At 40.0% G+C, this 23711-nt stretch overlaps 3 protein-coding genes and 1 long non-coding RNA gene across 5 annotated transcripts in view; 2 read left to right on the top strand and 2 right to left on the bottom strand.

The window, feature by feature from the left end:
- Positions 1 to 1067: 1067 nt before the first annotated feature.
- On the top strand, positions 1068 to 5995 carry tmed5 (transmembrane p24 trafficking protein 5). Its single transcript, XM_032572379.1, has 4 exons — positions 1068 to 1415; positions 2501 to 2598; positions 2676 to 2859; positions 4126 to 5995. The coding sequence occupies exons 1-4, from the start codon at positions 1227 to 1229 to the stop codon at positions 4342 to 4344; spliced, it is 690 nt and encodes a 229-aa protein (XP_032428270.1). The 5' UTR covers positions 1068 to 1226; the 3' UTR covers positions 4345 to 5995.
- Positions 5872 to 13961, bottom strand: LOC116725953 (uncharacterized). Its single transcript, XR_004340511.1, has 4 exons — positions 13347 to 13961; positions 8386 to 8465; positions 7487 to 8303; positions 5872 to 7391 (listed from the first exon to the last, which is right to left on the bottom strand). It is a non-coding gene; the product is annotated as an uncharacterized LOC116725953 (long non-coding RNA).
- On the top strand, positions 9011 to 13137 carry pigc (phosphatidylinositol glycan anchor biosynthesis, class C). Its single transcript, XM_032572378.1, has 3 exons — positions 9011 to 9086; positions 10555 to 10788; positions 10883 to 13137. The coding sequence occupies exons 2-3, from the start codon at positions 10561 to 10563 to the stop codon at positions 11537 to 11539; spliced, it is 885 nt and encodes a 294-aa protein (XP_032428269.1). The 5' UTR covers positions 9011 to 9086; positions 10555 to 10560; the 3' UTR covers positions 11540 to 13137.
- A 747-nt stretch (positions 13962 to 14708) lies between the features above and the next one.
- dnm3a (dynamin 3a) overlaps positions 14709 to 23711 on the bottom strand; it is a 29422-nt gene continuing 20419 nt past the window's right edge. For both annotated transcript variants that reach the window (XM_032572825.1, XM_032572826.1), the window contains 6 exons: positions 23119 to 23228; positions 18793 to 18904; positions 18025 to 18183; positions 17652 to 17875; positions 16131 to 16289; positions 14709 to 15080 (listed from right to left, as the gene is read on the bottom strand). In XM_032572825.1, the coding sequence (XP_032428716.1) occupies positions 15047 to 15080; positions 16131 to 16289; positions 17652 to 17875; positions 18025 to 18183; positions 18793 to 18904; positions 23119 to 23228 (798 nt within the window). In that variant the 3' untranslated portion in view covers positions 14709 to 15046. The remainder of the gene's footprint in view (positions 15081 to 16130; positions 16290 to 17651; positions 17876 to 18024; positions 18184 to 18792; positions 18905 to 23118; positions 23229 to 23711) is intronic.

The raw sequence follows: 23711 nt of genomic DNA, 5'->3' as shown, positions 1-23711 counted from the left end.
GGGTTGCGATATTGTCCCTTCGTTCTTATATTTTGTTTGCAAATTCTCTCACAAACAAACCACATCATATGCATTGTATTTAGGCTTATTTTTTGTGTGGTTGGTATTTTTGGTCGGTATTTTTTAAATACAATATGGTGATAGATAGCAATGCAAACGTATAAGTTAATTGTATATTATTTCCACAAGATTTTTTTATTTTTCTAATTTTGGCTCTGATTCCAGTTTGGACTTGATTCTTCTGACGCACAGCAGATTATGACAAACTCTGAGCAACTCTTGCTTGTAAAGTAAATATCATTTATTTACTCATAATAACATTCATTACTCCATATATTACAATGGATTTGTGGTTCTCAAAATAAATTGGGGTGTTAGGATCTGGGAATCGCAAACCAAGCATAAAGTTTTAAGATCATCTTCTCTTAAAAAAAAAACAAAAAAAACAACTATATATAAAAAGGGTCAATGCAAAGGATATTTACATGAAACATTTTAGAAGAGATAGAAATATATTGGCTTTGATTGACTCATGAATTTAACTGTTATTTTGAGAGCTGAGATAAGAACACATGACAGAAAAATTAACGAAACCTCAAAAGGTTTAAAAAAGTTCACTCTGGGGGTTACGGAAGAATTAACGCATGCTCAGTGTGAAGCTTTTGGCATACATCTAGAATTCACTCCGGAAAAGTTGGATATATATAATAACCAACACTGCAAAAACGTTACATATTTAAAGGTTTAATGGTACAAACACATTTTAATTTTAACATTGAAGTAAACTGTTGAAGTTCGAAATTTAATTTTATTTGTTTTGATTATTTTTGATTACATCGAATTCAGTCGTCTGTCACACATGGTACAAATAAACTACATATCCCACAATGCAATTCGAGCAAGGCTCTTAAAGCTGCTTTTTAGAGTTATTTTTTTGTTTATTAGCCAAATATATGGACGTTATATTTCACAAAAGGAATAAAACATTTTTTGAAACATATTGTAGCTTCATTAATTTGAGCCAAAAAATAAAATTGTTGTTATGAACAGGCGGGGTCCTGACGCTTTAGCAGTCTTCGCTGAGGCTAAGCACAGTTGAACAGAAGTCAACTTTGGGTGAACGTCAGAAAATTTCACCGAAGCATTTGCTTCATCTCTGTGACTCTGTGTTTGGCCGCTGAAACACAACTTTAGCTTTTTGGACTCTCGGGATCACAGGTTCGAGCATGGAGCCGGCCCGGGTGGTTCTGTGTTTGCTGTCCGTGTTTATTTCGCTGGTCTCGGACAGGTTGGTGGTGTTGGCTTCCTTCTCCCAGGCTACGGACAGCGACTTCACCTTCAGCTTGCCTGCTGGCCGAAAGGAATGTTTCTACCAAACCATGAAGAAAGAGGCTTCCCTGGAGATTGAATATCAGGTCATAAACAAAGATTGGACTGTCTGTTACCCACAATACTGCTTTGCGGTGTTAAATTAATACGTATTAGCAGAACCAGTTGGCTTTGTGGCTCACACCTTGATGTTTCATATTGTCAGGAACCAGTTTTGCCTGTCAGTGCGCAAATTATTTCCCAAAATGAATCTCTCTGTTTGACCCTGACATGCACAAACATTTAGCAATCCCGTTTGACCGTCTGGCCATGATGGACATTCCTAGCAGTTTCTTAACATTGTAATGTGTAGCTGTAGGGTTTTTGTTTTCACTGTAAAATGAGGAAAAACTATAACTATTTGGGTGAAACATATTCAATGCCTTACAAATGTTTGAATTGTTCATATGATTTTTCACTACTGCCCAAACATTAATGTGTTTTGTTGGGATTTCATGTGATAAAACGTCACAAAGTACTACAAAGTAATTCAATTATTTGTGGTTTTGAAAATGTTAATAATATTTAAAAATATATATATCCAGCTCCCCTAAGTCAATACTTTGCAAAACTACAGCTTCAGATTTTATTTTATTTTTTTGAGTATGTCTCTTATGAGCTTTAAACAAATAGAGAATAACATTTATGCACAGTCTGGAATAAATATTCAAGTCTTTCCACAAATTATCAATTGAAATGGAGCCACACAGGGCTTCTTATGGGTTTCTTTCAATAAGGGTTTTCTTCTTGCGACATAAAGGTAAAATTTTGTGTAGAACATGTCTAATAATTGTTCTGTTAAAATATCCAGTAAACAGCTGTATTAAAGCAAAAATCCACACACTGTTTACAAATGAAGTGATGGTTTTTATTTTGGGACATCAGATTAAAGGGGGCTTTGCATAGAACAGTTTTTAGAAATGTATTTGTGAAAAGATGTTAAAAACTATTATTTCTCCTGCATTTTTAATGCTGATCTACCACATATGGGAGCACGTGAAAGATTAAAGCAGTGTGAATACTTTTGCAAGGCTCCGAATACTGGCAGGTTAACTATTTTGTCTTCTGGTAAGTTGTGTGTTTGAGCCCTGGTGACACCTGTGCCCGTTTCTCTTGCCTTCGCCATCAACAGGTATTAGACGGCGCCGGTCTCGACGTGGACTTCTCCATCTCTTCCCCTTCCGGCCAGTTGCTTTTCAGCGATCAGCGCAAGTCGGACGGCGTCCACACGTGAGCGTCTCGAACAGCACGTCCATTGATTTATTTTGCACGTCCAAGGTGTCCTTACAGCTCGTTCTGTCCTTCAGCGTGGAAACCCATGAGGACGGGGACTACGTGTTTTGCTTTGACAACACGTTCAGCTCCATATCCGAGAAGCTCGTCTTCTTCGAGCTGATCCTGGACAACATGGACCAGGAGGAAGACTCCGACAACTGGAAGGAGCACATCATTGGGACAGATTCGCTGGACATGAAGCTGGAAGACATTATGGTGAGGCAGACATTTTGACACAACGTATAGTTTAACATGTTTCTAAACCATCTGATCTCAGTAGCATAACTAAAAATCTGACATGCATAGTTTTCCTTTATATTTCCACTTTAGTGTTTTAGACGTTGTCCCTCTATTGTCTTGACACAATCCCATTAATGACCCAATAATTTCCCCACAAAGCAGCATCCTAAGAGATTCAGCATGTGTCAAGAGAACTTAGAGCGTCATGAACACTCAGCTTGTTGTTCGTTTCGCCACAGTGACTAGCACTGCCCCGTCACTATGAATGGCTCTTATTTGTGTCAGAAGTCACAGAGCCATGACGTGGTAAAGAGCAGGAAACGTGTTTTCCAGAAGTGGAGGAAGTTGCTTTCTTACGAAAGGAAGGAGTATACCTGACTCCCACAGCTTGCTTAGGAATATGCTCCAGCTTTGCTTTGCAGATGCACGGCAAACCCACAAAGTCTTACAAAGTATTTTTGGTCAAGTTTCTAGTGCAAATAATTTAGGACAATTGAAATAGGACAAAACTAACTCATGTGTACATTTTCTGCAAGATATAGGAGCTTGTTTTAAGTCAATAACTTAATATTTTTTTTACTAGTTACTAGAAAGTACTAGTTATAAGTGACGAAATCCTCCAGTGGAAAAACAATTTTTAACTTATAATATGGCAAAAATGTCTTGATCCACTGGCAGATTATTTCATAACTAGCACGGTTTCATCAATGTTAAGGAATTATTGACTTAAAACAAGCTCCTGTTTCTTGCTCAAAAGTCACTTGTAAATTAGTTTTATCTTATTCCAAGTGTACCAAGATATTTGCACCAGAAACTAGAACAAAACTACTTGGTAAGATTTTGTGTTTTGCAGTATATAAGCAAAGTTGAACAGGTTGAACGGGATCCTTATTCTTAAAAGGTGATGTGGATCACCATATCTGCTGTGGTCCTTGGTTTTCACAGCGCTGCTTGTTCAACATTAATGAACAATTAATGTCGACGAACATTAAGTGTTCATTAATCCAGGTGGATTTATTCTGAGATTAATGTGCACACGACTTTATCAACTTTAATTATAAACTAATTAGGTGACATCTGAAAGCAAGTGGTTCCTCTGGGTTTTATTTAGTGGCATCAGAGTGAAGGGAGTTAAACATAAATGCATATGGCATTTAAAGTATTTGTAACAGTGTCCCTTGTTCGGTTTCCTTCAGAAGTATATATATATAAATTTATTTTTTTTAATCTTCTGTCTCCCAGGACACCATCAACAACGTGAAGTCTCGCCTGGGGAAAAGCGCGCAGATCCAGACGCTGCTGCGGGCGTTCGAGGCTCGCGACCGGAACATCCAGGAGAGCAACTTCGATAGGGTGAACTTTTGGTCGGTTTTCAACCTCGTCGTGATGATGGTGGTGTCGGCCGTCCAGGTCTATTTAGTCCGCTCGTTGTTCGAGGACAAGAGGAAAATTCGCACATAACATCGCCTAGAACTGGACGAACAGAAATCATGAAACTAACACACGTTAACACGGTTACATTAGAGATGCTTTTTTTTGTTTGTTTGTTTTTGTTTTCCATTCTGTCTTTTAAATGTTTGCAGAAACCAACAGAGGTTCAGGACTAATTCGCCACTGTTGTTGCTTCAAGTTTTCTGTCCACTGGAGTTTGGGAATGAATCACAAGTGTCTACTAGCCATACCTCCACTCAACAACCTTTTTACAAGAAAAATGTTCTTCTCTCTCTTTATAGCTTTATACTGTTTCAAGGTCCTTCTTAGCTGCTGTAGTGGTTTACACAACACGTCATAACAAGTTTACGATATGCAACTACTTTTCTAATAGAGCCGGAGCGTTACCAGGCCAGTGGCCAATTTGCAAATATTGTCTTGTTTTTTTTGTTTGTTTTTTTCTTGAGTGAAAGTAGTTGAAGTAGTCGCCTGCTGCTGGGATAACTTATTTTTGCCAAACAGGAAGAGGAGGAGCAACCAGTTAGGTAGCATGTCTTAACTACTCTAGAGAAAAAGACAAATCTACCGGTCAGTTTTGAACTCATCTCTGAGGTCTGTGAAGTTGGCAGCAAGTATGAATGCTGTTGAAAATTAGCCATGCTTTGTTTCCACACAGCTGCTGAACAGTCAGGTGTGTGGATAGGTGGGGTGGGGCTGCGCTGCTAACCCTAGGGACTGTGGAGCGGAAGAGACGGGCGCCACGGTGTCCACGGCACAGTCATCCCGCTGTGAAGGCCAGTGGCTGCTGGTGGGTGTCTGCTTACAGCCCACCTACTCTGTGAAGACGACGGGTCCGCTTGTCTCTCTAGTGACAGAGGGCTATTTCTGTGTGACTGACACCTGGAAGGTCAATGAAAACTCACTCCGTTTAACATGATCCTCCCCTACTTCAGTGTTCTCTTAGATGCTACTATCTGTGCTAAATCTATACTTTAAAAAAACAACAAAAAAAACTCATGATTATTGCACTGCCTTTGAAAAACATTTTTGACAAATTGACTTTGAGGACTGGAACTTTGGAGGTGGGTTAGAGGAAGGTCCAGTAAAGAACAGAGCTCCATCTCGGACCGCCTACTGCAGGTCTTCATTCTTTTTTTTTTGTGCCTTTTCTCTGTTAAAATTATGCTGATTTTTTTTTTTCTTTTCCCCTAAATGTTTTCTTTATACTTGACTTCACTGTTAAACGACTTATGCTATAAGAGTAAAGACACATCATGAGATCAGGCCTTTACTTCAGAGCCTTATGTTTAAAGTTCTTAAAACCAAACATTTACTAGCTGTATTAATATTATGCAAATTAACTGTGTAATTTGTTTATCATTAATCTATATGAAGCATTCATCTGCTCGGCTTTCAACACTGTGTGGGCGTGTTTGTTAAGATTCTGGTATTCTTACAAAAGGTCGATTTAAAATGCTTTTGCAATCCTGGTAGATTAAAAAAAATTTCTAATAGTATTTCTATGTTACTGAGAAGGAATAAAGTACTCTGTTACTCTTTTAAAACATATATTTTCTACTATTTTGATGAAGCAGTGGAGGCAGGTTGAGGGAACATGACATTTATTCCACCAATGTCCTGCACTTGTAGATGTGTACAAATTAAACGAATCTATCTTTTCTGATCTGTGTCTTTCCTTGTGTGTCTACACAGGCAGGCAGGAGTTTTTTTTTTTAAGGGGACCTTCGGTAAAAATACCACAGTTTTGAAGATTTAAACAATATTTATGTAACATTTTAATTATTGTTGAAAAAATGACATACCTTTCACTGTTATTTTGTCTCAGACATAGACAAAAATCTAACACCCGCTAAATTTAGTTGTGGTTTTCAGATGACTGTGTCGTTCTCTTCCTTATGCAATTCAATTCAAAAACGCTTATTTATCCTAAAAGGAAACCAGGTGTCATAAGTCGTATCGTCCATGTGTCTTCAAGCCTTTGTTGTTGTGGGTGGGAAGGATCTCCAGTAGCAGTCGGCATCGCAGTGAGCCTGAAGAAGGCTCTGATCGGAATGCTGTGTGACACACTAAAATCTCTTATTTCCAGGCAGCAGATATGATATTAAAATTTCCTACATGGCACCATCTGTTGTTGACAAGCACTGCTAATCTACCTCATTTGCTTTTTGCCACTCCTCTTTAGGTCCATGTCTGCCGAATGGTGAAAACCCCTCAGAGATTCGAACTTCCTCCTTCTCTCTCTCTCTGTTGATCCTGCTCTCCATACATGGAGCCTCGTAGGGCAGGTGTTATTTCAGCTTGTACGATCCTTCTCAGCTGCTTCCAGTTGTAAGAAGAATACCTCTTTGTCCCTGTTACTCGTCATAACAATTGTCTGGAAAAAATATACGCTAGAGCAAAAATCCAGCAGCATATGCAGACAGAATAATTGTCTAAACATGCAGTGCATGAGAGCGCTCCTTCAACATGTTGCCACCATGAGCGTCACAATTCAAGACTAGAATAATTATGGTGTAAAAATTAGTTAGGCTATCTACTCCGTACAGCCTGCAGTGAACTGCTTAACAGAAATGCTGTTTTAAAAAAAGAAGCTATAGATGGTTACTTAGTTTTCACTCCTAGACTGTCTTAGATCTTTTTTTTTCTTTTTTTTTTTTTGCAATTGTTAATATTTCCAAACAACAAATTTGTCTTTTTAGTAAGCATGAGTACAGTGTCCTATTGCTTCTTTCTGCCTGCTGGGTGGCAGTGTGCAGCAGCAAAAGCTACAGGGGCAATGTTGTATTACTCTACACTTTAGCACTTTCTCTGCTATCTCATGAAAATACACTTTAAACCTGAGGTCCGAGGTTTCAGAAATGCTGGACTGCTAAAGAGATTCTGTATCAGTCAGTAGTTCAGATGTCGCAGCAGAACAGAATAAAGTATTTCTGGTTTACTGGTAGAGAGAAAAGCTTTAATGGATATCTGCTTTTTTCTTTGAGTGAAGCTGCAGAGACGAGATGATTAGACAGTTCTTCAGTTCAGCGGAAGACGGCCTTTCTGCGCAGTGAATGCTTGGAGAGTTGAAACACAATATTTGGGATTCTTGTCAGAAATGTTTGAAATGTTTTTCATTTTGACCCATAATGCTTAACCTTCTATTAGGTACCATTTGGATGAACGAGTCCTGGAAACGCTGTTGAAGTTTGACACCATCTGAAAGAAATATATGTCATATGAAATGGAAATGCAAACCAGTAAATGTCTGGAGTATTTATTTTTTTTCCTAAAATGAAACTAAGGACTTTCAATTGTTCTCAAACTGGCATACAATTACCACTGATTCTCTCTTAGTGGTAGATTTTTTTTTACTATCTATTTCAGGTAAATGTAATCTAATTAATTAAGAGCTTAGAAGAGCTAACAGCAAAAAAAGAAGAATTGTTCAAGGATATGGATCTTAGCTTCATCAAAAACTGCTCAAGGAAAAAGTGCAGTGGAGAAGTATTTGGTGAACCACACCGAGAACAGAAATAGATGACCTTGAGCCATTTCTCTCCTTACAGATTTCTTCTTGGGGGTTTTTCCCCACACTTAAGTGTTTCATATCATCAAAAAAGGAGATAATCTCAGTAAATGCAAAGAGCAGCTTTAACTGATTTCAGTAAGATGAAATAAAACTACTCAAATCAACTTCACTCTTGGTGAAAAAGTGTCTCCTAAGCTTAGTAATTGGTGTTGCTAAGTACCATCGAGCATTTAGAATTACTAGCAATTAATTAGATTCACTCTTATTTGCATAATTATCCTAATTAAGATGCATTGGAGACATTTCAGGCATTAATAGCCTTTAAAATGTTTAAGTGATTTCTATCCATTGGGTTGGAATTTTGGTAGAACTTGCTGTTCTGGATGTTTGCAGTTCCTCAAATCGCCTGCTGACTTCGATAGATCTCTTTTCCGGCTGTTGTCCATTTTCTGAGAAGCTGTGTAAAACACAAGAATGTGAAAAGTGGGACACAGGCCCTCTTAACTGTAAGACTTGTAAGGTGAAAAATGTCAGGATACCTTTGGTGGGATGGGCTGATCTGTTGATTCCGACTTAAAAGTTCAGTGGAGAAAGGGCCACATATGTTCACTATAGACATCTTGTCAAACAAACAAAAAAAAAAGAAACATAAAATTAATGAGAAAATGGCTGGCAGATATTCAGAATTAGAAATGCAATTTTATTTACATATTTATGAACAAATACAAGAAAATTCTAACGGTATTTACATATACAGTATGTGTCAATAATTTTGAAATGAAATTAACTACATTTGTAAAATGTGAATTAAAACTTAACTGCCATGTACTGTATACTATATAATATATAGATGTCATATATTTCTTGTGCTGCATTGGACCGAAATAATTGAAAAAATAATCAAATAAAGATTCTCACATTTCAGTAAAGATCTATGCAAGTCAAATTATTGAAACATTCAGACAGTTATCAACGTTAATTTCTGAGAATCTTTTATTTGGTTAGTGTATGATTTTTCAATTTTCAATCACGCGTAGTTATTAAGTTAGCGACTCATTTATCTATCAATTAAATTACGAAACTTCTGGAGCTGGACAGAGCAGAAATAATCGATTCATTACTTTAGAAACCTCTAACAGCAGGGGGCGCTGTGAGCACCAACTGATTGATTTACTTCCGGGATAATCAGGGGATGAAGTTAAAGGGTCTGCGCCCATAGCGACGAATAAAAACAGCCTAGGTAGGTGGATAACGTTTTTGATCATATTCAACTACAGGAGGATTATAACCAACCCTGAATATATATTTATCTCTAAATGCGTCTTCAGTAAAACAAGGCTAGTTTAATATTCACACCAAACCGGAAGAGCCTGTGAATCAAGCCTGATCAGCTTAACATCAATTTAACAGAAAACGCTAATCATACATCCCAGCTTTATCCTTTACTTGGTTCTTTTAATAGTAATGGCAGTGATTAGGAATAACAACTTCTTACATTACATCCAAAGTTATCAATAACTTGAAACTAAATTCGCTTACTGGGCTAAATATCGCTAGATGCTTCACTGGCGTTAAAGCTACTAGCATTAGCATTCATTTCAAGTACAGTTTTCTTTTCATCTATGAAGCAACAAGTTGCCGTCTGTTTGATATCGTCATTTTAAGAAACTAAAATCTCTCCCCAAAACGACCACAAGTACATGTACCCTGGTGACCTCACAGAAGGCATAAAAGAAATTATAAGACTTGCATTTATCTGTATTTCTCTTGTCCCTATTGCTTTATTTCAGACTCGGGGCGATTTGAATTTGGATTTTTGTCTTTCTTTTTATTTATTTACTTATTTATTTATTATTTTTTGTTAAATAATTAAAAGACAGATTTCAATGATCAACTAAATGCTTGATGGTTTGCATTTCCCATGTGTTCTATATGACCTACTATGAATATCATAGTATGCTTTTATTAAACATACAGGACAAACTGGAATGACCAGATTTGATTATAAAATATATTCATTGGTCGTTTTGAGCTGTGTTACATTAAGAGGATTTTCAAGAATTTTCTGAAGAACTGGGGTCCAACTCGAGACTTCCATCCAAAACAATAGCCAGGCAGACAGAGTTGCCTATGAGTCCAACCGTAGCTGTTAGCACCACCATGCATTCCCCTTCAGTTAGTGATCCTTACTTCATTCATAAAATGGTTTATTACTTGAGCCTTTCAATAACATTGCTCAAGTAGGACACCTAGTGGTCAATAAAGGGAGGTTTAAACGAGACGCTCTTACCCCTTCATCGACTCCCACCAATATGGATATTTGTGTTTTTCTGTCTAATTTAAGTTTATGAACCATTTAAAAGGTGCTCCTACATCCATGAGGTATGTTGTACAAACACAAACTTTCTCCCAGGACTGGTGAAAAAACACATAACATTACAGATTTTAGCAAAGTATGTTTTGGAGTTCATTGATTAAGAGCTTCATGGGTGTGTGGGTGAAGAACTAATAAACACCACTAAGTGTGGTTCGTAAACAGAAGTGTCCAAGATATCTAAAGTAATTAAAGACAAGACCTAATATTAGGTACTCATTTAGTTAGCTGTTCACTTTATTTGCCTGTTTTTTTTAAGTGCTTTGCAAAAGGAAAAAATAAACTAACAGCTACTTTGACCGTGCTGCTCTCTGTATGTTTCTGTTTGGTAAAGAGGGCAATGGGGCCTGATGGGGCCCCGAGCCAGTCTGTGCCCTGGCGGAAGGTGCTGTGGGAATGGCAGCCGTTTCCTGACAACTACGTGGACCAGAGGTTCCTGGAGGAATTACGGAGGAACGAGGGAATCCGGCAGTACCGCTACTGGGCCGTAGTGAAGGAAGCAGGCTTTGTGGGACAACAGCTGTCCTGTGTGGCCATTTTTATCACCCTCTGGCTCTACATGGAGCAGGTACACCTGTAGAATAGCTTTTAACTCCATACTGTTCTTATTCTGAAGGAAACCCCTGATTGGTCGACATCTTGTTCTTTTGTTTCTCTCACAGGGTCTCCTTGCTCCTGAGACATTGTTTTGGACCAGTCTCACATGTGCCCTCCTGGGTTATGGACTGTACCAAGCATTGACCTCTCAGACTGAATCCTGCAGTGACCACCGCACACATTTGGCGGATTCACAGAGCGCCGCCCTGTTCCTTTCCTTCACCTTCGGCTTCTCGCCAGTACTCAAAACGTTAACAGAGTCTGTTAGCACGGACACTGTGTACGCCATGTCAGCTCTGATGCTGTTGGCCCACCTGGTGTCGTTTCCCTACGCCCACCCCTCTCCCCCGGGCAGCCTCTCTTTGAACGCTGCGTTGTTTGCCTCTGTGTGCTTGGCCTCAAGGTTACCTGGTGCTCTGCACACCTTCGCCATGCTCACCTGTGCACTGCTAGTGTTCGCCCTGTGGCCTTGTCTGCTCCAGAGGATAAGGGCGAATGCGCCTGGCCAGTTTACTGGGGTGTGTGTGGGAGTGTGTGTCGGAGGAGTAGGGGGTCTGGGATCCCAGTCACTTGGGGGAGCTGTGCTCTTATCCCTGGCCTTAGTGAGTGTCACGTTAATCTGTCCCCTGCTGTTGGTCAGGCTGCAAAGGCACAAGGACAACATCCACGGGCCGTGGGATGAGGCTGAGATTCACGAGGACCTCAGCCGCTTCCTCCACTGAAGAACAGAGCAAACTAAGCTAGTTATGAGCAAACTGGCAATTGGCTAATTTTACACCACTCCTGTTCGTACTGTATGTCTTTTCTGACAGATTTTCTCAATGGTCTATTTGGACAGCCACAGCAAACTGTGCTTTCCACAGATGGTTCCTAATGATAACGCTGCTACTGTTTTCTAAGCACTGACCTCAATACTTCTACAAAAGGTATGAATCAGTGTGCTGGGCTGACCTGAACTACCGAACAATATGAAGCTATGCATCAAGTTTTTAATGTTCTGAGTTTTAAGGACTTCTGTTGTAGATAGGAATAAGGGCTCCGATTACCTGGGTTATTTTACTTCAGCTGAGTAAACCTCATAATGTACTGAGAATAATTTTTCTATCTGGGCTGCAGTGATGCTGTGTGTAACTTACGGTGGAAGTTTTAGCTCGGTTTTAACAGTGATATGTGCATGATTGTAACTTTTATTTGCTTAGAATGTGGTACTTAGAAACGGTTTTGAAATTGCCGCAGTTTCTTAAGAGGTGCACTAAAAAAAAATCAGCCTGCCAAAAACTAGAAACATCCATTCTTCTTTGACAAGTGGATACACCTACTCAGTGCTTCAAAGTTGCACTAAGTACCAAAGTCCAAGTTGTGCAAGTTGTTACTGTGGGGAGAAGACTCCAAGTTGTTGTTTTAACTTTCAATGAGGTGTTCAAATCTGCTGTCAGAGGAGTCACAACAGTTGTTTAAAATTAAACTGTATTTTCTGGCAGGTGTTCATTCAGGCTCCTGTAACAAAGAACTAGACTTCATCAGGCGAGGGTCATTTTGCTCCATCATTTCAAACTAAAAGAAGACCTTGCAACATTTTGCCAAATTTATTTAATTACAGAAACATTCATGTTTTGAGCTCTTTGTTTTAGGAGATCCCGTTTTTAGAAATGCTGGCAACCTTTTAGACATCTTAAGAGTTTAGGTATATGGCCTACCCTCGGTTTGTTTTTACAGTAGGTAATGCTATCCACACACTACTGGTCAAAATAGGATGCTAAAAAACATTAAAAATGTTCTAACTCCAAATGTTATCTTTGTTTTAAAACATTATTTTTTTTTTAAAAAAAAAAGCACAGTTGAACAATTTGCCTCTTTTTCTTATGTGAATAATTAATCACTCTGTAAAATAAAGGGCAGAAATATTTTTTAAAAACCACTATCAATGTTGCAATTTTATTTTATTTTTTTTTAGGGAAAGGTCACGTTCTTCAGCTATTAGTTGCAATAATGTGAGCCATTATTTATATAAACAGAACTTCTGTTTTTATGTCGGACTGCTTAGCTAGGCCACGGTTATATTCGTCTCACTCAGGCCCTGATGAGCAGAAAGTCCGCCATGTTGATTTAAAAAAGACAGTGACGTCAGCTTTTTGCTGATTACAAACAGCTGTTTGGCTAATTGAAATATCTCGCATAAAAGTCACTTTTTATTGCCAATTTTAATCTTATATTGAGTAAGCTGATCAAACTTGTCGCTGACTTTTACTGTTGTTTAATGTTAATTTTTATATATATATATATATAGTGGGTCTAAATAAAGTACAAATCAACAAGAAAAGGTGTTTTGTTTTTTTTTCATTTTACCTTTCAGTGCGGTTGTAAGAGGCAATGTGTTATAAAACCGCTACAGCGAAGATTTCGGTGTTTTTTTTGTGTGTGTGTGTTTTTTTTAGCTGTCAGTTATGAATTGCATGTTCCGCTAACTTGATAAAGAACTTGAATGCAGCCGGTCTACCAGTAGTGCGCTGTGGTCGCTAGGTGTCATACCTTCACCTCAGTTCGGTGCGTCTTGCTTCGGGATGTGACTGGGGGCTTTGGAGTTGGCAAACTAGTCGGTGCCATGGCTGAAACAGCGCTGCGGAAGAAGCTGCGCTTTCAATACGGATTCACCCGTCTTCAGCAGTGCGGCGTCCTCAGAGAACCGCAAGGATCAGAGGTCGTCATGGAAACAAGCCTGTCTTAAGTTGAGTGAATCATGTCGGGGAGTTTGGAGATGACGGTGGTTTCGAAATTCAGGAGGAGCAAAAAGTTGTATTTCTGTAAAATAAAAAAACGTTCCTAAAAAGCCTAAAAAAAGGGGGTGAGCATCAAGAAAATAGTTCAAACGGACTCCTAATAGTTATGGAGGTCAGACAAAAACAAAAAGTCATAACGGAATTTGAGCGTCGTTATGCTGTTGCTATGGTGAAAATGCCGGATTCTTAACAAGGTAGTTTCGAACATTTCTAAATTCCTCCGTGGTTTCAAATATCAATCAGAATGAGCGGGAAAGATTCAAAGTTTAGAGTGTTAAAAGATGAAACTCTTGGGTAATTTATCTACTCGCATGGAAAGCTGAACTGATATGCGACACACACACACACACATTGACATAAACATCGTTTTGAACATTGCATGTTTTTTTTCTTTTAGTAGCTGAACTTTAGTTAATTGACAATTTTATTTTTGCCAGAAGGTCAAACTCAATGTTAAACATATTTTCATTGTTTAGAAACAATGAAAATATGAAAATATGAAAATAAAAAAAACAAACAGAAAAAAAATTCTACTTAACATTTGAAAATGTTCTTTTTCAAGAAACACAAATTCTGAAAATACGATTTTCAATAGAACCTGGCACTTGTAGGTTAGTCAAGCCTGTGCTCCTGCATTAAATTAACTTTACCATATGGATACTTGAAAACATACCATAGTCTTTAACTTAAAAAAAAAAAAGTCCACCCATCGTCAAGTAAATTAACAAGTCGCTAAGTCGCTGCAAGTTTTGCTGAAAAAAAAAAAGACACCAATTTATATTCTGGGTATTTTCTTTTGTTATCCACAAGGATTTTCAAGACTGTACTCCACAGTAGCAGACAAGAAGCTGTTCTTGAGAGGATGTGCCGCAGCGTAATCACAGATTAAGCAGTTGGGGCAAAAACAGCAGCAGACTCTATAGTACAAACTTTCAACCCACAAAAGGAACTCTGGCCCTCTCCTGGTGGTGACACCGTTAAAGGATGTATGGCTGAAAATGTCCAGCCATATAAACATATTTTGAAAAACAGAAATAACAATGATTGTGAAAATTTGTTGTTGTTTTTTTTTTTTTTACCCCTCCTGGGGCTTTTTCAAACAACAAAACATACGGAAAATAAACTCACTTTTATTCACAAACAATAGAAGTGAGAACAATACATTTGTATTCTTCTGTATTAGAATAATTTCAAGCATATTGGTTTATATAATACATAGTTGAGGCACTTGAGAAAAATCAGCAGACAGCCGCACACATTCCAGCTTTTAATGGGCAGACACATCATATACAAGACAGGCTGCAGGACGGAGTGAATTTTGCAGACATCAGTTCCCAGCGGAGAAGGAGAGAAGCCCAGGAAAGTGCTTCAGCCGGATTATACATCATGCAGGTCATGGGCGTTTCTTGGTAGTGGTCAACGAGAGCTGGAAGGAAGCCCTGCGGAACGGACCTATTTCACACCTGGGATTGCTGGGGGTTGCCTCCTGGAGGGAAGATCAGACACAGTATATCACTGTAGGGTTGGACAACGAGGAGTATGTTAGAGAGAAATCATTTGAGGACGATAATTTGGACAGTCTTTGGCCAGAGCAGTTTCTGTGCATGCAGGGCATGGCGAAGTGAACTTTTTCCAGATTATCTCACATTTTAACCTCAATCTCGCAAAAGACCAACATGAAATAAATCTAATTGGTCGGGAAAGGATATACGTTTTCAAAATTGTTGTTCAAATAAAATTTGAAAAGCTCGTCATTCATTTTGTACCCAGTCCCTTTTACTCTGAAACCACTTTTAAAAAGCAAGCAGGACTATTTTCCTCCTGAAGGCGTCAAATGTTCGTTGCAGACAAAACGCAAAAACGTTCAAAGGCTATGAATACTTTTGCAAGACTTATTTCTATTAGCTCATAATTCCAGAAGCACTGCAATGTGTAGAGAATCCTAAAGAGAGGTTAGTGTGGTTGCAAGAAGCAGTGAAAGAAAGACTGAGTGCACGAAAGCACCTAAGGAACCATTGGAGAGCACAGAGGAAATGAGGCAGAGCGAAAAAGAAGAGCCACGCCAAAAGCAGGGGAGGAACCAGCGAGAAGAAATGAAGAAAAAGCACCAGAAAGAGGCATATGGAGAAACGGAAAAATAATTGTTACTGCATGAGGGGAAACTCTGAACGGCCATAAAACAAATGCATGCTTGAGGAAAAGGGGAAAATGGGGGGGGAGATGAATGACTGATGTAAAGATGAAAACTTGACAAAGAACTCAGCCTGTTGTTTCTGGCTCTCGTAGAAAGCTGCAAGAAGAAAAGTCCTGTCTACTGACGCTGGTGGGAAGGGGGGGGAATATGAGAAACACATTTTCCAGCAGACCCCCACCCAGCTCAAATATCAAGTCTCTGCCCCTGTGCCTCTGCAGAGTAGCTGGTGATTGTGTACTTGCTCAGAGTGCGTGCCTAAATATCCAGATCTTTCGAGACCTTCGGCTCAACGTGATACAAAGAGTCGCGTTTGCGGTTAGGGTTTCTCTGTTTCGAAGTCACCTTGGCACACTGGTTGTGACGCGGTTGTGTTGACCGGTGAGCTGCTGGAGACCGTCAGTGGAAGAGTTGGGTCCGGAGGGATTTACACGAGGAACAGGCGGAGCGTGGCCCCGGATCACCAGCCTGCCAGCGGTCGCCGAGTTTTTAGGTTGTGTTGAGCTGTGTTGAGGGAGAAGAGAACCTCAAATGACTTAACTTTCACCCCCTTATGTCCTGCATCCATGACATCCTGCTCAAATCCCAGGCTTTTGTGATATAAAAATCAAAACTATGATAAACTTTCTCAAACTTTTTTCCCCCCCCAAATAGAATTAAGTCTCTTAGGATGGGCAAAAAAAAAAAAAATCAACAATCAGCAATAAGCTGGCTGTAAACGTATGCACACCCTTTCTTAAAACACCTTTTGGTTCAGTATCAGTACTCATGCTTCTGTCTTGACCCGAAGTTGTGTCCAAGTCCACCAGACTGAAAGAGCATCTCTTGTCCACAGCACTCTTTGGGTAACCCTACAAATTTCCCAGTGACAGCTGGACGATTTTCAAACCTTTTGCATTGTCATCGAATGAAGTCATTCTTTTGTTTATTTGGATGTGTGCTTGGTCTCGCTGTGAGACCAAGCACAACGAGACCAGATTCTAGATTCTGCTGGAATCTTCGCCATTCCAGCAGAAACCTGAAGGTTTTGGGTCAAACTAACTGGTATTTGAAACTTTTCGCAGTTTCACCCAGAGAGACGAAAACAGCATCATCTCCAAGAAGTAACCCCAGATGATGATGCTAGTCACTCACAGTGTTACAACGTAAATACAACGTGGGCGTAGTGTTCTTTCTGCGAATGTTGTGTTGTTGTTTTTTTTGGCCAAATTTACTTTATAGAACTGTGGCATAAAATATCAGCGTTGTTTTGGTCACTTTGGAAGAAAAGAATGCCGTCTTGTCCAGAAACATGGAGTGCAGGAGATTGTTGTCACCTGTACAACACAACCAGTACTTAAGAAGTTTCTGCAGGCCTTTCCTTCGTCTTGTCAGGCTCTCTGGTTAGTTTCTCTAATTTTCTGAAATGTCTTTTTTTGTCAGTGTTGTCTCTCATTTATTGGTGGTTGTCTTCTCAGTGCCATGGTCAACATGTGATGCAGTCAATTTTGTTTTACCCTTGTCCTGACTGATACCATAGTACAATGAGATTCCTTTAAGGTTCACTTTAGCTAAAGACGCAAATGGCATGAAATTTCTACTTGGAATGCTTGAATTTATTTCTGGCTCATCAGATTCATTCTAACTGGATTCAGAAATCAAAAGCTGCTTTAATTAAGTAACTGCTTCAGAGTGTTTATTTATACGCAAGATTATTGCAACTTTTCCTTTTTCTTTCTCGAAGAAGGTGCTTCGTCTTTTGGATTTATGTCCCATATGTGGAAGAAAGTCAACAATCGGTTATCAAAGTTTAATCTTTGTTTTTTGCATCATAAAAACCTGACATTTCAGCAGCTTCAAGAGCCTCTAAACTCATCAGATTTGTACCTTTGGTGCTGTATCCAGGAAGAGTCTACGGGTGGAGGAAGCGGGGTGGTGAAGGTAGAGGAGGAGATCTCTCCGACGACGGTGAGCGCCTCCTTCAGGGCAGAGTGTTTACGGAGCACTTCCTCGCGGTGTTGCTTCTGCTCCGGTGACTCATCCATCAGAGCCGAGCATTCCCCCAGAGCGTAGAGCTGAGCCAGGAGCTCGGAGCTAATGAACTCCTTCACCTGCACAAAGGGACCGGACACTGACGTGACGAGCCTTAACCGAGGGGCAAAGCAATCTGGCTTCGAATTTCAAAATTTCATGTGCTACAGACCATATGGTGGAAAGCACAAATGACAAACGATCCAACAGTGCGGTCTAAAGAGCTTACACTATTGATCATGAGGTGCATAATGGTCTTTGGCATCAGATCCCTCACGGTCTTATAGATGATGCTCATGTAGGAGTCAACCAGGTTACGGATGGTCTCCACCTGCCTCTCCAGCTGAGGATCTGTGAAGCTCTGAGCTCCGCTTTCCTGCTCCTCTGCCTGTGTGACATAGGAAACAATTCAGTATACCTGACATACTGACAATAAATAGCACAGCATGAAGTAGAGCGGGGATAAAGTTACTCATAAATGTGTATGCAGTGTAATATTGTGTCACGTAGGGAGTCAAGAAGAAACACAACTGACAGAAAAAGAACAAGAGACAAGAATGGGGTGAACACAAAAAGATGGAGGGAGAGAGGAGGGGGAGAAGAGGAAAGAAAAAAAAGTTGAACTGGTAAGGGTTGGAGAGCTGCTGATTAGAAACAGACTAGAACACACACGCTCTCTCGCTCTCTCTCTCTCTCACACACACACACACACGCACACACGTTGCAGTGACATCACTGACCAAGAATGTGGGCTAAAGAGCCAACAACAGAGCGGGATGGAAGGGGTGGAGGGCTCACTTTTTCACTTTGGCAAAGGGGGGGGGAGTAAAAGGGGAGCATGGAGAGAGAGGGCTGCAGGGTTGTTCCTCGGGTTTAAGGTTAGCAAAGGCAATGGGGTGCATGGGACACAAAGGTACGGTGCACGCAGGTGGTGCCCCGGTGCGTCAAAGGTCAGGCTTTGATTTATTTAGGCTGAATCGGGGGTTAAAGTACTGACGGCGTCTCTCTCGGGGTAGACTCCGGCCCGCAGCAGAGATGCCTTCCAGCTGTCCAGCTCCTCCTGAGAGTTACAGGCCAACTCCAAGCATTTGTAGTCCTTGTACACGTTTCTGCAATTCATTACAATAATGTTAGAAGTGGAGAAAAAAAAAACACACACACACACACAGACAGATATTTCCAAATCCCTAAAAAATGTAAACACTGGCTGGTAGAAAATCATTTATACCTTTCATTTTTTGTTTATACCTAGTCATGTTACAACCACACACTGTCGTATATTTCATTTTATGGGATTTTATGTGATAAGCCAACACAATGCAATGCAAATTTGTGGAGTAGATATAGAAAAAAATAAAGCCTTCACTTTAAAAAAAAATAAATAAATGAAAATCAGAAAAGTGTGAATTTCTTTTCAGCCTCCCTTATTGTCATGCCCTTAAATAAACTGATGTCAAAAGAAACGTACGAGAAGTCCCATTTTGAGTTTTCCACAAGCCATACTGGGGACACAACAAACATGTGGAAGAAGGTGCTGAATATTTAACTTTTGGGCCAACAAGCAAAACATTATGTGCACACTTTGATGATTGCTGCACATCAACAGCAATCATCATGTCTTAATCATGTCTTCTCCATTGCAAAACATGGAGGTGGCAGCCTCATGATGTGGGGATCATTCTTCAGCTGGGACAGAGTAGTTGGTCAGATTTGACTGGAAAATGGATGGAGGTAAGTCCAGGAAAGAGAGAGAGAGGGAGGGAGGGAGAGAGAGAGAGAGAGAGAGAGAGAGAGAGAGAGAGAGAGAGAAACAGACTCCGTAAGACTTGAGGCAGAGGTTCATCTTCCAGCAGGACAACCTAAACATTCAGCCAAAGTTTCAATTGAATGACTCCGATCAAAGCATATCGATGTGTTAAAATGGCCCAGTCAAAACTTGGGCTTCAATTCAATTAAGAATCTTTGAAAAATTTGTGCTTCCAAATGCTCTCTATCCACTCTGACTGAGATTCAGATATTTTCAAGGAAGAATGGGTCACATCTACATATGCAATGGTGTAAGAGACATTCCCCTAAAGACTTGTAGCCGAAACAGCAGGAAAATGTGGCTCTACTTAGCATTGATCAGGGAGGTAAATACAAAAATGTAGTTTTACTGTGACAGCAACCGTCACTGGAAGACACATTCCAATTGATTGAGGTGTATTTGTTTTAAATTATCATGACTGCCGCCGCTTCCCATGTCGCAAAGTAAATGTCACCAGAACAACTATACCCTAAGTGTGTTGTAAATATTGCTCTCTATGCTAATAAGTTTTCGAGATTTCAGCCATTGGACTCAGGTTGAATCAATAGGTAAGGGAAAGCTATTATTGAGTCATTACAAACATATCACTCGAACAAAATACCGGACGATGTTTACGACCAATCCAATTTACGGCGTGAAGACTCGTGAAAGTCGGACGGGCCTCCCCCGTGTTCTCTTTGAATGACTGGATACACTGTAATGATTACCGCAGCATGATTGTTCTCTGTAAAACGAAGCTGGGTCAGCTTTAATATGGGAACCGCAGAGGGAGAACAGCTTCTTGTAAAAAATAAAAATAATAATAAAAAAAAAGAAGCAGAAAACATTTCCGTGGTTGGGCTGTATTCAGCAGATTTACTTGACGCATGGGCTGCAGTCAAAACAAGTGTAAAGAGAAACTGATGCAGAAGAAGACAAAGAAAAAACATTTTACACAATCTGTTTGTGCAAACTGGTTATGTCAGGATGCAGTAATTGTTCCTGCTGGTGCTAAAATAGCACAATTTGATTGTTACAGTTATGATAACACTATTATATGTTAATCTGATTTTGAGTCATAGACTATAGGAAAAATATTGAAGAAGCATCCCCCAAAATTGAATGTGATTTTAAAGTGCTTATTATGCAGAAAATTCTAATCGTTTTACTCTCTGTATGGTACTGCGAGTATGACGAACTGAAAGTAGCTAGTTACAAGGGTGGGCTATCTCTTGGGTACGTAGCCTGCAGTCAGCTGCTTTACAGACATAGCGCTCGTATCCTAAGAGCTAAAAATTACTATGCATACCAAACACTTGAAAATAACTTAAAGTCTCGTATTTCTTTGGACTTTGGAATGCATTTACCGCGCGATCTGTTTTTGAGGCATTTTTCTTGATTTTCCCATTGAGACCAGACTCTTGAAAAATAAATGTTAACCAAAGAAAAGAAGGGCTTGGCTTTAGGGTTGAGAAGATATACAAGAGCTACAACTTTAGTGTAAAAATTAAAAAAAATCCCAACAAAACAACAAGTCATTTTGCATGTTGTAAATATATTTTAAAAAATGAATCAAGTCAAGTCTAAGCAAGAAAATTCCAAATACTAGAGAGTTAGCTAAACGAAGCATTCTAAATAAAAGGAGTGATAGGTGGGGCTCTTTTAGTTTACACACCGTGAATGATTTTTTTTCTTGTAAGTGAAGGCAAAATGTGGGAGTCTTCTTACTGCCAGCTGATCGGCACTGCTTTCCTGTAAGTTGGGAAAACTCACTCATTCTTTCTGTGGCGTCTCATTACAAGGACCGTGGGAATGGTATTATGTAAAGGTTTTGTGTTTCTTAAATGTATTAAATCCTTGCAATGCCTTGATTCCAGCAACAGCCCCTCATGCAAACATTCAAAAACAGTCCTGCACTTAAAGAGAAAGACGATTTCTGAATTTCAGCCCCCATAAATTTGCTTGAAAACCTTTTGCTGTTATTTCCATCATGCACCTTCCCACTTTTAAAGCTCATCTTTCTCTTAGCCGTTGGTCTTAAATATCACACCCACTTTAGTCTGCATTACAGTCTCTGTGCAGCGACTGTGGAGCCAGCACGGCGAAGTAAGACACAACTTCAGGCCGCGGAGCGGGCCGTGGCCCATCTGTTAAACATTTTTCTTTAATCGCCCAGTTGTTTTGTTGTTCCTCTCTCACATTCGGAACATGCAGCAATGAACCTCAAAAATGCGAAACCTTTGTATAAAAAACAGCAGGAATAAAGACGAGAAACTGGGAAGGCTGTACCAAAAAAAAAAAAGAGAGTTATATAGAAAGATCAGGAAATGGTCTTTCAGTTGGTAGGCTTATAACTGGTCTATGATGGGTGAGGCTAATATGTCAGGGTGTGGTGGCCTAACGGAGAGGGAGTTAGGCCAACCATGACAATACTGGACCGCTACTACGCTACGAGAAAGATACTAACATCCGTACACACACTATAAATGTTCTCATGTCTGATTTATCACCTACATCATGATTTCGCTCATTTTCTTTACTAGCCTCTGCTCTGCTCATAAGCATTGGGAGGTTTTTATTTTTTTATTCATTTTTTTTCTTTTTCACTCACTCACTTTGGGAATTTTTGCAGAGCCACAACCGCCTCAGATTTAAAGTTTCCTGAGGTTTTTGATTACTGTCATGTAGAGACCCCCTCCACACACACAAACACAGAAAGAGAAACAGAGAGCATGAGGTCTCAGAAAGAGGTGGGGAGTGTGCGTGCGTGCGTGCGTGCGTGCTTGCGCGCATGTGTGTGTGAAGGGGGGGTCGGGGGGGGGGGGGGCGCCACAGGACAGACTCTGACACATTCCTGGCTGATGGCTCTGATACTCTCTCCTGCCTTCTTTCTTCTCTCTGCTCTTCCAATTCTTCTCCCCCCTTCTCCTTTTTGTGGTGAGTCGAGCAATTCTTTCCAAACATGAGCAGCCTCATCTCTGATCCAAGCTCTCTGGCTTTGATTAGCTGCTTAATGAGCCTGCCGTCGGTATGCTGCGGTCCACAGGCGCATTCTTTGCAAAGACGCGTACACAAACGCCTGTGGCCACCTTCAAACTTTGGGGGGTTTTTGCGTCCGAATCACAGCACCGAACAGAATTATAGACAAAGCCCATATGCTTTTGTACAATCAGCCAGGCTTTGGGTCAGCTCCAGCTCCTAAACACTGTTGTTCTCATTTCTCAACTGCTTTCACTTTTTTCTCCCTTTTTCACACTCATAAAATCTTCCCCTTAACAGCCTTGGACATACTCCTGTACCCAAATGCAAATGCTTTTAGTTAAAGTGGCGAAGCTGAATGAAAGAGGGTTAGTGCAAGGGCAAATTACCAATCTAACATCTCCTCCTTTTCCTTGCCTGACGCTGTCCACCCTCATAAAATATCACCAACAACTCGAACACACAGGTGACATGAGCAGCACTCCCATTTCTGACTCAGACGCTGACTCACCAAACAAACACAGACACACACACCCCCAGCCCTCCAAGCACACAAACCTTAACTCCGTGTTGAAGATAGCAAAAACAAATTTGCTGGACATGAAGCCCTTTTCCACATCTCTGAGCTTTAAGTTGTCCAGAGGAAGCATGTACTTCTTCTCCTTCTCCTGGAAAAGAGAGTGTGGAAAGATAAAATTTGACAGAGGCACGCAGAGTAAAATATGACATCACAAAAAAGGCAACATTAGTGTTGATAGCAAGAGACAACAGAGACTGAAGCAGGTTCATTTGGGGGCTAAAGATAAAAAGTTGTCTGGTAGTAAATACATCCCACTCTCTGCCTTAAAGAGAGAAGGGCCAGGAGACGGGAGGGCAAGGAGAGGGGAGGAGGGCTTGTTGACTACTGTATTAATAGAGCCTCTCAATTATACAGTACTTTCACAGAGCTATTTCACATTGGGTAATGTTAGAACCACAAACTTTAACAGATTTCATTTGGTTTTTTATGCGATGGACCAACACCAAGTTGTATTAAACTGTAAATCAGAAAAATGACACTTTAGGTTCAGGTTTCCAAAGTTATTTTACAAATACAAATATGAAAAGTTGTGCATGCATTTATAGTGAGTGCCGTTTACTTTGATATGCCA

The sequence above is a fragment of the Xiphophorus hellerii genome, chromosome 9, assembly GCF_003331165.1.
Source record: "Xiphophorus hellerii strain 12219 chromosome 9, Xiphophorus_hellerii-4.1, whole genome shotgun sequence".
In the NCBI taxonomy this organism is placed as follows: Eukaryota; Metazoa; Chordata; class Actinopteri; order Cyprinodontiformes; family Poeciliidae; genus Xiphophorus; species Xiphophorus hellerii.
The sequence above is the reverse complement of the archived record's forward strand: the minus strand, read 5'-3'. Positions and strand labels throughout refer to the sequence as shown.